The sequence below is a fragment of the Bactrocera latifrons genome, unplaced genomic scaffold (assembly GCF_001853355.1).
Source record: "Bactrocera latifrons isolate USDA-ARS-PBARC rearing strain unplaced genomic scaffold, ASM185335v1 scaffold_138, whole genome shotgun sequence".
NCBI lineage: Eukaryota > Metazoa > Arthropoda > Insecta > Diptera > Tephritidae > Bactrocera > Bactrocera latifrons.
In genome coordinates this window covers 603373-620555 of record NW_017534830.1, presented here as the reverse complement: position 1 = coordinate 620555, position 17183 = coordinate 603373, and the positions used below count along the sequence as shown (strand labels likewise).

The 17183-nt window shown below is 34.8% G+C and overlaps 1 protein-coding gene across 3 annotated transcripts; it reads right to left on the bottom strand.

Annotated features, from left to right (window-relative positions):
- Positions 1 to 701: 701 nt before the first annotated feature.
- LOC108965275 (protein wech) lies at positions 702 to 17130 on the bottom strand. 3 transcript variants are annotated; one of them, XM_018927557.1, is made up of 6 exons: positions 16039 to 17130; positions 7216 to 7501; positions 5492 to 5657; positions 3737 to 5431; positions 3501 to 3653; positions 702 to 2518 (listed from the first exon to the last, which is right to left on the bottom strand). In XM_018927557.1, exons 2-6 carry the CDS (start codon positions 7419 to 7421, stop codon positions 2348 to 2350), a joined length of 2391 nt encoding a protein of 796 aa, XP_018783102.1. In that variant the 5' UTR covers positions 7422 to 7501; positions 16039 to 17130; the 3' UTR covers positions 702 to 2347. The 3 variants fall into 3 exon arrangements, with proteins under 3 accessions (XP_018783102.1, XP_018783101.1, XP_018783103.1); XM_018927556.1 differs by having other exon boundaries at positions 3737 to 5657; XM_018927558.1 differs by lacking the exon at positions 7216 to 7501.
- Between the last annotated feature and the right edge of the window lie 53 nt (positions 17131 to 17183).

The following is a 17183-nucleotide window of genomic DNA, read 5'->3' as shown; positions in this document are numbered from 1 at the left end:
TTACCAACTCACTCCTTTTTGCTTGTTTTGCTACAGTTAATTTTAAATTTGAGATCATTTTGCTTTGAATTTTGCATTTATTTTTATAACTACTTGTACTTAAATAGCTTGTTGTTGCATTACACTTAAGCAATTTTTTGAAAAATCAAACTTTTTAATTGCAAATACTCGTACATAACCTAAAAATATGCGACTTAATTGCTGCTGCTGCTTAATGTCTATTTAACTTTTGCTGTTTTAATATTTTTATACCAAAATTTAGCATTTAATTTCTTTAGTAATTTTGCGCCGCTGTTTAAATGATTTCCTCACTACACTTGCATTTTAATTTTAATAAATATGAAATATACACTCAACAGTCTCAAAATCTCATTACAATGGCGTTTGCTTAACATGTTTGATCTTGTTTGCCAAATATTTTGTATGCAACTGTATTAATTGTTGTTTGTCTCAAAATCTCATTACAATGGCGTTTGCTTAACATGTTTGCTCTTGTTTGCCATATATTTTGTATGCAACTGCAATAATTGTTTTGTGTTGTTTTTTCGGTTTCTTTGTTATTTTGCATGCAAATTCTTTTCTTTTATTGCTATTTGTTTTGTTTATAATTGTTGTTGTTTTTGTTAATTGGTTTTCCATACGTGTTTTATAAAATGTGGAATTCCATCAGCTTATTACCAGGGATCACAAAAAATAGTCTATTTACATACATATATTTTTAATTTATTATATAATTTAATTTGTAATTGTTGTTTTAGCATCTAATTTAAAGTCTTTCAAAGAACATGCTGAACTTTCGATCACATTCTTAATGCTTACCACAATTACATACTTATGTACATATGTACATATTAGTTTTTCCTTTGTTGCCTCTTTGTTTGCATGGGGAGAGATGTTCAAAGTCGCGCAACTGCTTAGAAAATGACAAAGAAAAACTTTATACATATACACGCTTACATATAAAAATAATAAATACATATACGCTTTGCAAATATAAAGTCGTACGGTGTTCTTTTCTTTCTTTTTTTTCATTTTGTTTGCTTTTAGAGTGTGAATTATTTGTAAAACAATTTTCGCACGGCGCACACCCGTCTGGCAAGTGATGAATTTGCATTCGAGGTGTGAGTAAATGGAATTTAACTGCATTTAATGCTGGTTTTGTTTCGTTTTTACTCTTTTGGAAGGACTTTTGGTGGTGTGAACAGCAGCCGCAGCCAATTACAAATTATGTAAATGTTACTGTTTTTAATTGTTTTTTTTTTTTTGCTTTCTTTCGTTCCCATTACGCTCGCGTTCTCATTTTCATTGGCCTACTAACCAATAGGTACAGTTAATCGTTAATTTATGCTTGAAATTCGCTAACTTACAACTATTTGCTTGTATGTATGTATGTATCTGTTAGATGTTATAATATAATATGCATTACAACTATATTTTCGCTAAAGATTTTCTTTTTATCATTAATACTATAGTAATAATTTCAAAATTTTCGCTTTGCTTTACATCAATTTTTTTTAATTGTTTAAATTTTTTCATTTTTTTGGATCGATCGAGGAACAATAAGTTTTGGCTTGTTACTCAAGAAGTTTCTATGATGTGTTTTTTTTTTAAGTTTTTAAATATTCGTAAATATTTTTGCGTACTTTGCATAGTGAACTTTTCATAGATGTACATATGGTTATATGTATGCTGGCACAAGTTTGAAATCTCATTAACCATATTGTAAGTATGTATGTATGTATATGTAATTATACTCGTATATAATATAGAAATGCGTTTTTTGTCAAACATACGCGTATAAATTTACATCCATACATATGTCTTATTTATCAACATGCAAATTTGCTAAACTTTAGTAATTTTTATATGTATATATGTATCATATACCATATATGTTATATGTATGTTTATATGAATACAATTTGTTAATTCTTGTGTATATAATTTATACTCTTTTAATATTATTTATAAATTTTCAATATATAATATATTTTACGCGCACTTACAGACTAAATATTTTTTCTAATTTTTGTTACTTTTAAATTCTAATGAACACAATCAAGTGAATTTTCACATAAAACACTGTCGAGATTGGTATTAGTGGCGTGCTTATAATTTCATGTCTTAGTCGCTTTGGCAGTCAGTCTTCTTTAAAAAGGTATAACCAAAGTACCACACAAACATATGCACTTGATTACAGTTAATTATAGTATTAAAAAACAAAACAAAAAACAGAGTGTATAAAACAAAATAAATAATTCAAATTTTATATGAACTTACAGACAATTGTTAATCGATATGCATTGCATACAATTGTAGAAATAAAATGTTCGATTTTCAACTATAATTAAAAAACGTGTACAAATCTTTTATAAGGATTTGTGCCTTCTTTGGAATCCGGCGATAATTCGATTAGGAAAACAATGCGACCATCGGGCATTAGTGCAACATCACACGTGCGATCCTTCTCGTCGAGAGTTTGTGGCATCAATGGGTTAACCGATGGACGTATCTCAATCTGTGGAAATTTTTTTTTTTAATTTGAATGTTTTAAGTCAAAACAGGTAATAGATATTTTCAGTCAGAGTGCCGCTATATGCTATAGTGGTCAATGTTAACAATATGTTCGAATATTATAGCGATGCAATAGATATCTTCGGAAAATATAATATATGCATTTTCCATATACATAAGTACTTCACTTTAAGGGGTTACATGGATTACGGGTTTCAAAAAAACAAAACAATTTTTTTATAGTCTAGTTCTACAACACCTCTAGAATATTCTCCTAAATTTTATGAGTAATAGTTTCGGTGATACAGCATTGAGAACTTATGCGCCCGAGGCTAGCTAGGCTAAGCTAGCTCAAAATTGTGTTTTTGACGTCGGTTGGACAGATTTTTGAGAACTACACAACCCGTCTTCCTGCAATCTTACACAGGTCTTTGATATACAATTCTTGAAGATGTGGACAAAGGATTTTTTCGATTACACTTATTAAAAAAACAGTCATACAATTTTCGTTGAAATTATTTTTTTTTTTTGGAAAAATATCTGCCAAAAATCCAATTTTCAGTTTATTTCTCCTTTCAAGTTCTAAGTTAAGGTTTTAACAAAAACACGTTTTTCTCAATTTAGATCATCCTGTAAGGAGTTCTCCTGCCAATGCGGGCGTACCTTTTTTCCGAGGGGTCACCGGAAATGGCGCCGCAATGGCGGAGTTTAAAATATTTTTTCAAAAATTTCTGATTTTCTTTGTTAATAGTGTATGTTTGTAAAGTTAAAAGATTTTAATAAAATATTTAATTTTTTGCATCATAAAACAATTTTTTAAAACAGGTTGTGTTTTACCCGAGTGAACCCATGTAACCCCTAAAGTGATAATACAATCAAAATTTATGGAATTAAGATAAGTTGCTAGATTGAGCAAAAAACAGGAATTCTCTAAATTACCGAACATCTAATTAAAGATTAATTAATGCAATTTTTCAACAACTTACACTCCAGAGATACTCTAAGCTAGGACTATAAACGATTATACGTTGATTCTTTGAATCTGCAACGATAATGCGTCCGTCGTCATCACAGCAAATACCAGAAGGGCGATTAAATTCTTGAATGCCAGTACCCTCATGGCCTTTAGCAGATATAATCTGAAACGAAGACACATATTTAAGTTACTTTGTAAATATATAAAAACGTAAACATATACATATACACAATGTGCCAAACATACCTCATTAATATCTGGGTCGATCAGGTAGAGACAGTGATTGTCAAAGTCCGATACTATAATATTTCCAGTTGGCGTATAACATACACCACGCGGTGAAGCAATACCTTTATTCTGACCGTGATTATCGAATACGATTTGTCGTATGAAACGGCCCTCCGAGTCGAATTGTTGTATACGATGATTACGCGAATCGGTGACAACAATTTGACGACGMGAATTTACTGCCACATCCCATGGATATTGGAACTGTCCATACTCTTTGCCATAGCTACCGAATTTCAACAAATACATGCCAGCCGCATTAAAAATCTGTACACGATGATTATCCTTGTCGACAACAATAATACGATTATCTATGTCGACACAAATGCCAGCCGGCAAATCAAATTCGCCATTGCCAACACCTTTGCGACCGAATTTGAACTTCAAATTGCCATCCGGATTGAAAACTTGTACGCGATTATTACGTCTATCTGAGATCAAAACATGACCCATCTTATCAACGCACAGGCCCCACGGGCGACTAACCTGCCCATCGTCATGACCCTCTGTGGCAAACGATAGCGAGAGTGTATTTGAATTACGTGCCTTTACATGCTCAAGCGAACCGGGTATGGCCTGTGTGCTGCGAGGTGCACCAAAATGCAGATTTGGCGAAGTACGCAAAACGCTGAGCTCCCATTCGAGACCAGTACTCTGAAAACCACATGCACTGCCACCACGTACTGGTGGTAGCAATGGTGATGGAATGCTATGGAAACTATTCTCACGAATGAACGGGCGACGCATATTCGGTGGCATCGCAACGTTGGCCACTGGCATATTAGGATTATTAGTTATCGGCATAACGGCACCCATTTCGGCACCTACAGCGGCGAGTACGCCACCACCGTTCACTATTGGCATATTTTGTTCGTCCACCAACACAACTCCACCTTGATTGCGTATATCTTGCAATATATTATAGTCCGGCGCAATGAAACCGAACATCTCCTGTTTTGGCTGAAGATCTTTATATATGGCGGCGAATTGTTCAAGTTGCCGCTCGCCGTTTGCGATCTTCATCGCAATCTCAATATGATCCATGCGTCCGCTATTCTCGATAATTTTTTGCAACATATCGGAAGTTTCAGCAAGTCCGGAAAGTGCCGATTTCAAGCCGGCCATTTGATCGTGCAGCGTGGCCAAGCGACGTTGACGCAATTTATCAACAAAATCCAAGAGGAAACGTTCGCGATCCTCGATGGCAATTATGAATTGTCGAAAGGCTTTACGTATAGTGTCACTCAGTTCGATGCAATTGCGCTCAATCATCCGTATAAATGTCAATGCCTTATCAATACTACTCTTAATGCACTTGGTGCCCGTACGGCTACTTTCAATGGCCGATTGTATCTTGTCGTTAGCTTCATCGACGAAACTCGCTATGGAAGCGTAATTGTGTTCCTTGTGTTCGTGCAGCGTACAACATTGACATACTAACTTTTTGCACGAATCGCAAACGTAACGCAACATCTCATTATGTTGATCGCAAATGTAGCTGGGCGATGGTGGTGGTGCTACCGGCGGCGCTACTGGTGGTCCAGCGGTTAATGTGGCACTAGAGACTCCACTGGTGGGTGAGGAGGCTGTGCCGATCGGTGTGGGTAATGCCACGATTGCATGATTCGCGAATACAGGACTCTTGCGATGTTCCTGCAGACAATTATTGCACATAAACTCATTACAATCAATACAACGTATGGAAGCACTTACTTCGCACCAACCGCAATTCATGCTCGAATTGCTAGACGACTCAGATGGGAATTTTCTGGGACGAGTTATAGGCGGTCTGGGCATTCCAATGTTACCCAAATCACTTGATGGCTGTTCGACACCACCAAAGTAGTTATTAAAAGTGTAGTCAGTGATTGGAGGCGAGCTAAAATGAGAACAATAAACATAATCAAAGTTAGCGACTGAAATAAATCGTGGGTGATTCATAGATATACTGTTTCCATTATGGAATTTCTTGTTTTCATAGTAGTAGTTCACTTTAAATTTTACTTGGAAATTATTGGCGTTAGCTCATCAGATTTATGCTCAATGCCTAATGTTAATTTAAACCTAACTCGCGATCAGTGACTTAATTATTTTCCGTTGAATACCCTTTCACAAAACTAGATCATGATCTGGCTATATATCATGTTCAGACGTTTTTACCTTGAAAACTATTTTTTTTTTTGGATCCTTTACTATTACTCTCGGTACATGTTTCATGGAGTATATAAATTTTTTGTTCATCTAACTGTTATTTGTAACACTTAAAACTATACCAAATTGATCATGAAAGCAAGATGAAATCATGGACGGTTGTCCTTTGTAGACAATTCAATTGAAGAAAAATCAGAAAAAAGCGTTAACTTCGATTTTATCGCAGCTCGCAGTTGCATTTTTAAAAAAGGAACAGTTATAAAAAATRTCTGTATGGCGATCAGTTTATATAACAACTATATGCTATAGGTACCCGCTCTTAACAAAAAATCTTACAGCGTTGTATTCTCTCGATAATAACCTACGGCAATTTTCGCGAAGATATTTGTTCAAGTAAAAAGGTTTTCAATACAAGGACTTGATTGGGATCGATTAGTTTGTAAGGCAACTATAGTCTATAGTTGTCCGCTATCGGCGGTTCCATCTTAGAGAGAAAATGGCACGTGCACATCTTCGGATCAATATCTCAAAAACTAAGATACTAGTTCGCGTATATACAGACAGACAACAAAATCGACACGTTGATCATTTATATACAAGTATATATTTTGTAGGCCTCCGATGTTTTATTTTCCGTGCTACGAGTATAACTTTCGTGCCGACTTAATACACCAGGGTATAATTAAAGGATCTTAATAAAATTATGTTTTGATACCCTAATAAGATCGGTATTGCAAAATCATACCATACCAAGCCCAAAAAAAAACGGATAAGGTTAGATAATATTACTCGCATCTCTCTACAACAGTAATTTATTGTAGGTTCAATTCAATCTAATAACTGTAAAAATATGAGTGCTTTTGTTCAATGAATGAGTTCTATGACAAGCATCAGCCACTTAAACCGATCGATTGTTAGGTATTAATACTGAACAATGGAATATACTGAATGTTTACTTAATTTTTTTTTTGTTTTTTTGAAAAATTGAGGTTCTTYGAAATATCCCCAAAATCCATTAAAATAAATGTATTTATTTCGTGCCTTTGATTAAATCTCTCTCTCGACTATGGTCTAATTTTTGACTAGTATTCGTTGTGGCTTAGAAGTGAACAAATGGATATACAGTCAAACTACCTTACATTCTTTGGGGAATAKAATTTCACCGAAACTCCKTAAAATTGTGCTCCTTAAAAGCAGAAAAAGTGAAATTATGTTTTCTTCTACTTTTCCAACACAAAATCGTCATAATGACAAATAAATGTTAGAATTAACTTATGTGTACTTACAATTCATTACTTAAATGCTGCATCGATTGCGGAGCGGCAGCACGAGCGGCGGTCATATCCCATGATGGAAAGGCATCGAAAAAGTCGGCTAGCAAACGCTCTGCATGGCCATTTGGCATTTGGCCATTGCTACCGTTCGGTGGGTTATTACTGGCTGCCATTTGTTGTTGTACGCTGGGGGAGCTTCCCGATAGGAGTTCCATCATAAAATTCCACTTAAAGCGGCGAGTAAACTTACGCGATCAATCGAACACACGTCCACCACTCCAACAATTAACTTCGCACACTGAATTTGAAAATTCAAAATACAAAAATWCACTAATTCACGGTTCTACACAAACACTGTAAAATATTTAGAAATGTTTTTTAGGCCTTTTTTGGTTTTAAATAAACTTTGAGTTTATTTTTTGCAGTTGACGTAAATAAAAATTTAATGTTTTTGAAAACAAAAATTTTATTTTTGAAAACAAAATTTTTAAACTCGACTAACTCGATGTCTTTCTGACGGTGGCGCGATCAACACTGTGCAACGTGCTGACTCGGCGGCGCTGTTAAAGGGCGTCAGACGCAGGTATCTTGCAGCAGAAAGACAGCACAGGTCACAAATAATCAGSGCTGTGTGGCTTGCTTTTGTTTCAATGTCGGTAAGCGCATTTGGCTGCGTCATATGTATGTGTGGGTCGTAGGTGCCTATGTTTGGTTACAATGTTGCATGTGTATGTGTGGCTGCAACAATTCTAGCAACATGTGTTTTGTTTTTACTATTTTCGGGAAGCTATTAAATGGCAAAGTATCAGTTCCGCTCTTTGAGTGCATTGATTTGAGAAGAAAGACATTCGTTTTCAGCTGCTAGAAATTCATCAAATAAAGGTAGGATTATCGCCTCCTTGGCTTATCCCTGTTACCTTGCAATAACTGTTTGTGTGTGTAGGTGTGTTTTCAATTTCGGTCTAGACATATGTATGTATGTACGTACATATGTATATATATATTTGTATATAGACGAAATTTATCCCGAAATAGACATAGTATTATATTAACGTATTTATATATACATATGTATATAGGAATGAGTAGCTTTGTAAAAATGCAAATCTAACTGCGTAAGCATTAATATAATTTAGTATAATAAAATACATAATTTTTTCAAAATTTTTATTTGAACAATTTTTGAATAACCGATGATATTGATCTCCCATACAATATTTTTTTAAACTTCGAAACCGGTTTAGAGCCACAGTCCGCGGTAAATTCCGAAAACTACATATAACATTTCCCTCATACGTGATTTTATAATAAAAAATCTACCCACTCTAATGTATATGTAGGCATATTTACAATTAATGTTAAATAATTACAAAATAAGAAAACGATATGATTATAATATTTTGATAATATATTACGATATTTCAAAAAAATATTTCGCCAAGGCGGTAGGAATGTCCTTAATTACTATGCTAAATATGAGCGTGATCTCTCAACCAGTCTGTTTACAGTAGCTGCCTAAGTCGGTACATCTCAGTAGGGCGTTGCGATTTTTACAATGGATAAAAGGTATGAAGCAAAGAATTTGTCCCAAATTTCGTATTTCTAATAAAATTTCGTGTGCGGCATCATTGCGACTGTTGGAAAAGTCTTACGAGTGTTACAAATCCTTCAAAGTCAGTCGAGAGATCGTTGAAGACCTGCCACGTTTTGGACCACCATCGACCTCTTCATCTAATAAAAATATTTAAAAAAATTAATGATACGGTGCTTGAAAATCGTCAGACAAGTATTAGAGCGATGACAGCAGAGCTCGACATCTCTCGCGAGTTCGTTCGAATGATTTTGATGAATATTTTGTGTATAAAACGCGTTCTAGCTCAATTCGGTGAACTGATTTTTTTTTTAAGGGTACAGGGAACAGGGTTATGTTTGATCGTGCGAATTCCGATCTCACAATCGTGGAGAGCATTATAACTGCCAATGAAGCATGAGTTTATGAGTTTTACATGCAAACAAGTCAACAATCATCGGAATCTAGGGAAAAACAAGCCGAAACCAAAAAAAAAAACACCACAACCCCGCTCAAAAATGAAGTTAATGCTCATTATTTTTTCGATCTTCGTGGTTTGGTCCATCATGTATTTATTTCGAAGGGACAGGCGGTCAATAATACCATGGATCAACCACCGTATTCATCAGATGTGGCTTCGTATAATTTTTTTCTTGTGCCCCAAACTAAAATTGCTGCACGGTGGAACYCGTTTTTACTCATTTAAAGTGTAAATTTGATCATATTCGTTCAGTTAATATCACAGTTATATGTGCTAATGAAGCGATATCGGCGGTTCCGACAAATGAGCAGCTGACGTGTGAAATATTTCAGATTAATAACTCAAAAATTGTTGAAATTAACGAGTCGCCAAACTCTTAAGGCAATGTATTTATATTTAGACATGAAACTTGAGGTTGCGCACCGTCTTTTTGGAAATAGACATCGTCCGCGTCGATTACACAAATTCCGGGGAAAACAGGTTAGTTGATAACGGAATTTTTTACCCATTTCGAAAGAAATTAGACMTGTTAATGCCCCTATACCAAATACGCAACAAACGGTCAATTTTTGGKTGTKCCTTTGTGTTTCCTGAACTCTACGATAATTCTGTCCGCTATAGCAAGAATTTTGTTTGTTGACGAAGCCACTAAGCCAGAAGAAGATGATTCGATAAACGTAAATTTGCAAATTTTTCGAAGAAGAAGAAGGCTGGATCCAAAAGCAAAACATAACATTTACAGAGCCTTAYAATAATACCTGATAAAATGTTGACTTAAATTATACCTAACAAAAAATTAACAGAGTCCAACCTAGCAGAATTTCGTTCATTGACCCCTTCACAGTATAAATTTTAAAATAGACAACCTAAATGGAGAGCACGGATAGAAGCATGTTACGGAAAAATATGCTGTTTAAATTAATTTGCCACTCTAAACCAGTTCAGAGAATTTACAGACAGCGGCTGCCTGGCTAGGTCTTSTCGTCCGAATGGATGAAAACAGTCCATATCTAGAAGTATTCGACGCAGTACTCGTAGGAAAAGGCAAATGAAGAGAGAAAATAAATAATGACTGGAGAGCTGTTGTACTAGTAGTAAACTTGGCTATAACCGCGGTGTCTATGCCAATGATGAAGAAGAAGAAACTTCAGATCAAKTGATGTCTCCTCCTTGACAAAAAGAGTTTTAAGTTTTATTTAACAGTGTATATACCAGTTTTACTATTTTGAATGACATACATTTTTATGGATTTAAAAATTTAAGCCTGGAAACTATATATACATATGTAATTTCTTATATAAATGAACCACAAGGTTAGTAAGTAAGTAGTAGCACCGTTAGTGCTTCCAATCACTTTGACTAGCAGTCAAAACATGTTCGGTTCGCTACACTGTAACAGCTGACAGCTCACAATAGCATAGAAGTTTGTAAAGCATGCTGTTAAAATCTTAGATAATGGCGCTTTGACGTCGCATCCAGGTAACTGCATACCTGTATAAAAGTTGCAGCGAGATTATGGATATTTTCCACTAGCAGATAGTACATGCAGATGCACATAGTCATACAATATGCACGTATTTAATTAAAATTACGATTTTTTTTTTCAAAAGTTGATGAGTGTGTGTTCATAAATAAATCAAATAAATTGAATTATTGTGCGATTTTGAAAGAGATGCTGAGAAGGCATTAACAAGAGAACTGTAGCGMAAATCAAATCAATGTCCCTCTGCTCATTACCGTCGAACGAAATTCTAGGCGAGTCATCTGTTAACGGCTGAATGCATGCATATCTGTATAAAGTAGGTATTTAGCACAATCATACTCTCACACACACACACACACGTACTTACATACAAATGGAAGTGCGTAAATGCACGTATGTACTTCGTTTGGCATAAAACAGCAGAGGGTTTTCTAGTACGGTTCTCGCCTCGCTTTTCATTATAATTTTCTTCTTCTGCAATCGATGTGCTACAAATGCGTAAGGAATCATATGCGTGCCTAAGTACATACATACACACATGCATGTGTATGTGATTTTCTTGAGAAGAGTGCCGCAGACAGCAGAACAACTACAATAACAGCGGGGAAGAAGTTTTTAACGCTAGGCCATGAAGGCACAGACAGTCGACGTAAAACCACCCTGTTATTCATAGAAATTTGAACTAAAAGTAAACTCACCCCTAAAAAGATTAAATACTATTGCGATTTGTATGTCCTTTGGAAGGTACCCTAACTCACCAGCCATCCACATGTATATGACATTACAAAGAAAACGTATACATATACATAGAAATGTACCGATATAGTGCCGTATGGAGTTAAGGACACGATATGCTAAGAACTGAATTAAGACAAGGGCGAAACACGCAAAGTGCGCAGAATGTAAAAACATTATACCTTTGTATATGTGTGTATGTATGTTTGTATGTATCTGCGAATTGCGTAGAATAATTTCTTGGCTACACTCTTGCACGAAATTTAATAACTTTGTACTTATGTACATATGTATGTATGTGTGTATGTATGTATGTTTACAGATTTTTCTGATCCAGATAGTAACCCTATTATGTGTTGGATTTAGGAAATTTTCTACAATTTTCAACTTAAAGAAGTAAAGAACGCAGTCACAGCCAGAAGAAATTCAAACATTAGACTTGCAGTTGAATATATTCGACTTGCCACCTTTTTATTTCAAACCTATATTTTTCAGCGATTAACCAGTTTAGGATAAAAAAAAATCGAAGTTGGTCTTAAGTCCACTTAGAAGATCCTAAAAATATCTTCACTTCGAAAAATAGTAAAAAAAATATTTCCCTGCCGAATCCGTTATAATGTTATAGCAATTGGACAATTCAAACATTAAAAGCGTTTTTCTGAAAACTGCCTTTTGAAGACTGTCGTAGTTATCTAGTGGAAATTTAAAATGTTATTTACTAATCTTTTCGTCCTGGTAAAAACCGGAATTTTGTGAAAAAATTAATTTAAGGGGCTTATCCTTGTTAGAAAGCTTTTAAGGAAGCCAAATATTAAATGYACGAAATACAGAATATAAACTAAATATTACATAAGTATATTACTGTAGAGGAATATAGCGAAAAGATGAGGACTCTCACTAAAGAAGGTCTTTTGGCTCTAAGGACCGTAGCCAAGCCAACAATGTTCTATAGTGTATTCATCTGGGGGATAAGTACGAAAAGGCTTCACTTGCTAAGAAGCTTGAACATATTCAAAGAACGACTCCTATCGGTATCTACGGTTCATTACGGATCACACCAACAATAGCCCTTAATGCCATTTTGAACATAGCACCACGTATATTCCTGCGAAATGCGATCTACGGCTCTGGGAAGCTGAACTTATGAAGGGATCCGAATAAGGACGTGCCGAAATTCTCTTCTCCTTCAATTGCATTCCTGGCGTAGTGTGATTTTCACGGATGTGTCGAGGCTGGAAAAGAAGTTTGTAGGCGGAGTTTTCTAAAGAAGCTCAGAAGGTACACGTACTGCTACGAAGTGCAGCCTCTTTTAGGGACTTGAGTATTTACTTCGACAACACAGCGGTAATATTGGTATTGAGCTCGATAAATGTGCACTCAGAGCTAATCAGCAGGACATCTAAAGAAATACCTGCCTTTAGCGAAGTTTAACGAGAAGTACTTACTTGACATTGGGCATTCATGAGATAAGGGTAAATATTTTGTCGGAAGCATGTGATCAATGTTGTGTAGAGGAGGCACTTTCTTCTTCATTGTACAGTATTTGCAAGACTAAGACTGACACATCTTCCAGAAGACGCAGCCAAAACTGACATTAGCCAAATCAATAAATTTGTGGTATGGTCAATTTGTAAGAAGCTTATACATATAGAAGTTTTTTGGGTACGGGCATTCTAAGCTGTCCAAGTGAGATCGGCACCTTAATCTATCCTAAGCTATGTAAAGCCAGTAGCCAATAAAAAACTAAATTGACAAGGTGAACCTTTATTTGTATACTTTATGGAGTCCTCGATGTGGCCAGAAGAAAATATTCAAAAATTTAAATAATTAAGAATATAAGGAATTCTTCACATTTATGCCTTTTTGCTAAAGCCAAACTTTGTTAGACAGTTAAAGCCAACATTTTACGGGTTTTAATACTTCGTTTTCAATATTTTTACATAATGATAAATAAATGCGGGGTTTAACCTTGTAATATAGGTTCATTTCAATAATTTAATAATTTTATGCTCAAATTTAAAAACGAATTCCTTTCGAAAACTTTTTCACGAGTCTTTAAAACAACTGGTAAGTCATCGTATGTGAAGAAACACTTAGCTTTACTTATTGTGTGAAATTGCCATTATTTGCCAGAGGACTAGATAAGATGGTGGAGAAAGTCAAGATCGGTTCAAACAAAAAGTCGAAATTGTCTGAAAAATAGTCGTCTAGTATACGCTTAGTGTTATTTCGGTAAATTATTTATTGTGCTTTGAAAAATTATATCATGTTGTACTATGGTGATCTACACAATGTTTTTGTATACATATATACATATTTATGTCATCTTAAACTTTACTCGATTTTTTTATTGCTGCGATCTAAAGATGATGTAATACATACTATCAATGGGCCAATAAACATCAAAACTACTTTTAAGTAAATACATCGTAAGGGACGCTTCAAACACTGGCGAAATGAAGCTTACCAAAAGTTGCATCAACACAGCATCGCCATCATTACATTTTTCTTCTGACCATGTACATCTTCAGTGTCACCACAACCTGCCATTTTATAACAAAGTAGTTTGAAATTCTTTGAAGTCTGATTAAATGTGTTATGAAACAAAAGCTGTGTAAAAATAGGATGACGACGACCCTTCTAATTAAATTTTTCCATAGTGTCCGATTGTGATAGTTGAAATTTTACACACTTTGATAGCGTGTGAGGGAATCTTTTCTACTTTCTCATTCACCACACAATTGAATTTGCGAACGCCTTTGTTGCCCATTACCGTAAGTTCTATCACAAATTTGCCACTCTTGAGAGTTACGGAACCGATTTTTTAAAAGTCTATTGGATATTAGTCAAAGCATTAAGGAATTCAAATCCTTCCTCTTAATAGGTTAGGTCCGTCAAGAGTCCTCAAAAAGCTTCTAAATTTGACAATTTATTCTAGAAGTGAGGAAAGAGGAATTGAAATTCCCTCCTTTAGCCTTTTTAATTAAATAAAAAGTAAACAGGACTTTTTGAATCTGGTAGCGCCATCTATATGTCGACTGGTGCGTTAAAATCTGCTATCTTTATCGATTATCCAGTGAGAATTTCATGACATTTCATCGATTGGTAGTGAAGTTATTGCGTTTTAAGTGTCAGTATGTTTGTGTTATCGGCGCGAAAATGAGCTTCGAATAAAGAGCCAACATTAAATTTTGTTTTAAAATTGGTAAAACTTTTACTGAAACGTTTCAATTGATGAATGATCCCGTAGCAGAGTGCACGAGTGGTTTCAACGTTTTCAATGTGGCAATGAGGACATAAATGACAATCAASGTGGGGGACAATCAAAATCCGTGATTACCGGAAATTCCATCGAAACCGTGCTTGAATTTATCAAAAATCAGCCGAAATCATCATTGAAATTCATGAAATGGAACATCTCCAAAACATCGATTTATCGCATTGTGACCGAACATTTGGGCTTACGAAAGGTGTGTGCATGGTTTGTTCCGGACCAAAAATTGCTCAGAATTCAACATTCACAACATTCGAAGGATATTCATATCATTGTGACCGATTATTTGACCAAAAATCACATTTTAACCATTAACCACTCCCAGTATTCACCTGATATGGCACCGTGCAACTACCTTTTCGGAAAAATGCATTTAACCATGAAAGGAAAGCGTTATGCAGACGTAGAGGCTGATTTTACTGAAAAAAACATTTGTTCTGTTTTTTAAAGTCCTGTTTACTTTGGAAATTTCCTCTTCAGCCTTTTTGATCATGTATTTGAATGTATACAAAAATGTCGGAATCACGTAGGAAATTCGTGTTATGTGAAATGTAATAAAGAATGGAATCTGTATCTACATAAAAGTTGCTAGGTAAATACATACATATGTATGTATAATTTTAGATTCCTACCAATTTTTCGCAAAATGGTGGATTTTTAAACCAAGCTTCAGTTTTTTACTGATWAAATGTTCGGTGCCAAAGCTAACTGCTCCGAACGCTTCCACACTGTAACGGATTGAGCAGCGAAACAATGAAGTGCGATTATGGAATCCTAAAGTATACGTTATATAAAAGATTTAATTTTTTTTAATTCTTAGATTAGCCTAACCAAGACCAAATCCTTCAAAACTCCGTCAAAATGGTCGTTAAATAATTTACATACATATAGATGTGTACGGATGTATGTATGTGTACATACATATTCTTTTGACAACAATATGTGTCAGTGGAAACCAAAATCTATAACTCCAGTACAGTTAGAAGTCGTTTTTCCAACAGGATAATCTGCGCCGCACAATACATACAAACATGTGTATGTACACAACATTTTTCATATGTATGTATGTATGTGTGTATTTGAACTTTTATCATTCAGAACTTAGGCGATTTAAATGCGTTGTAACGAATGCAATCCCGAATATCCTTTTTACCTTTACTGTGTCAATATGCGCACACATACACACGCAGCCGTAATTATTTGTGAGTACATACAGACATATGTACTCAAATATTCTGTCTATAGCAAACTTGTCTATGATGGCTTGTTATTTTTATCATTTTTGTACTTACGTTTCTTGGCACAGGCATACAAGTTTGCGTTTATATAGGTGTATGCGTGTGCAGTTGTTGTTGTTGGATCTGTGTCGTCGTCACTGCTGTCAGTGTTTTCGTAAGCGAAGCAAAGGCCGAAACCAACGTATGTATGGGGTCTTTTCCGTTTCCCTTATACAACGTTCTGACTATTGCCTGTGCGCTGCGTTAGGCCGTCTTATTCTGCTTCCTCTTCTCCGTGCTGTTTATAACTTCTAACGAATACGAATATACTTGCTTTGCATATGTATAATATATAAAGGTGCTGGGATTTTTGCTTTGCTTTTCGCTCCCCAAATCTTCTATGTATTCGTTTTTTCTTGTTTTCATCAATTTGTGTTGTACACAATCGCTTGCGTTTCTCTTTTATGTTATTTTCTCTTAAATTTTTTTTTTTTTTTTATTTATGAATGCTTTTAGGGTTGTATTCAGTCTATGCTGCGCTAACCGACTCCCAATTGGATTTTTAACACTATGAATTTTTTTTGTTTTTTTTGCTTGCAAGGGCCACGAGTATGCGTTAATTATATATTTAATTATTGTGTTGTTTAAAATTTTATTTTCAAGTAGTTTTTTTTTATGATTTTACATACATTTAGTACTTTAGAAGAGTTCAGTCGATTTATGCTGGTGTTTTGCCGTTGTTGTTGTTCTTGTTATTTTTGTAATTTTACAAATCTCCACTATATCGCCGAAAACCTATTTCGCATTATCTTTCTATGTTTTCATGTATGCTTATTCATGTGTGTATGTATTAACATATGTATGAAAAGTATTTGTTCAATTGGGTGCATACATATATTTGTATGTATGCTTGTTTGTTTGTCAAATGCACATAGATATGCTTCAATCTAATGCCTTTTCATGTACTTTTGAGCGCTCTTCGCTGCTTCTCGGATTCCTACTGTTAGTTCTTTTAGTTTATTTGTTCTTTTTTGAGTTCCTTTTCGAATTTCGGGCGCACCACAGCAATGAAAACGTAACAGAAGTTAAAAGAGCGTTTTTTATTGTTTTTGCGTTATTATTATTATTTTTTTTTTTTTGAGTTTGCTGTTATTTTACTTAATTTGATTTTTTGTTTTCTAATTTTTGTTGCACTGCCCCTGTATTGTTGTATTTAGTTT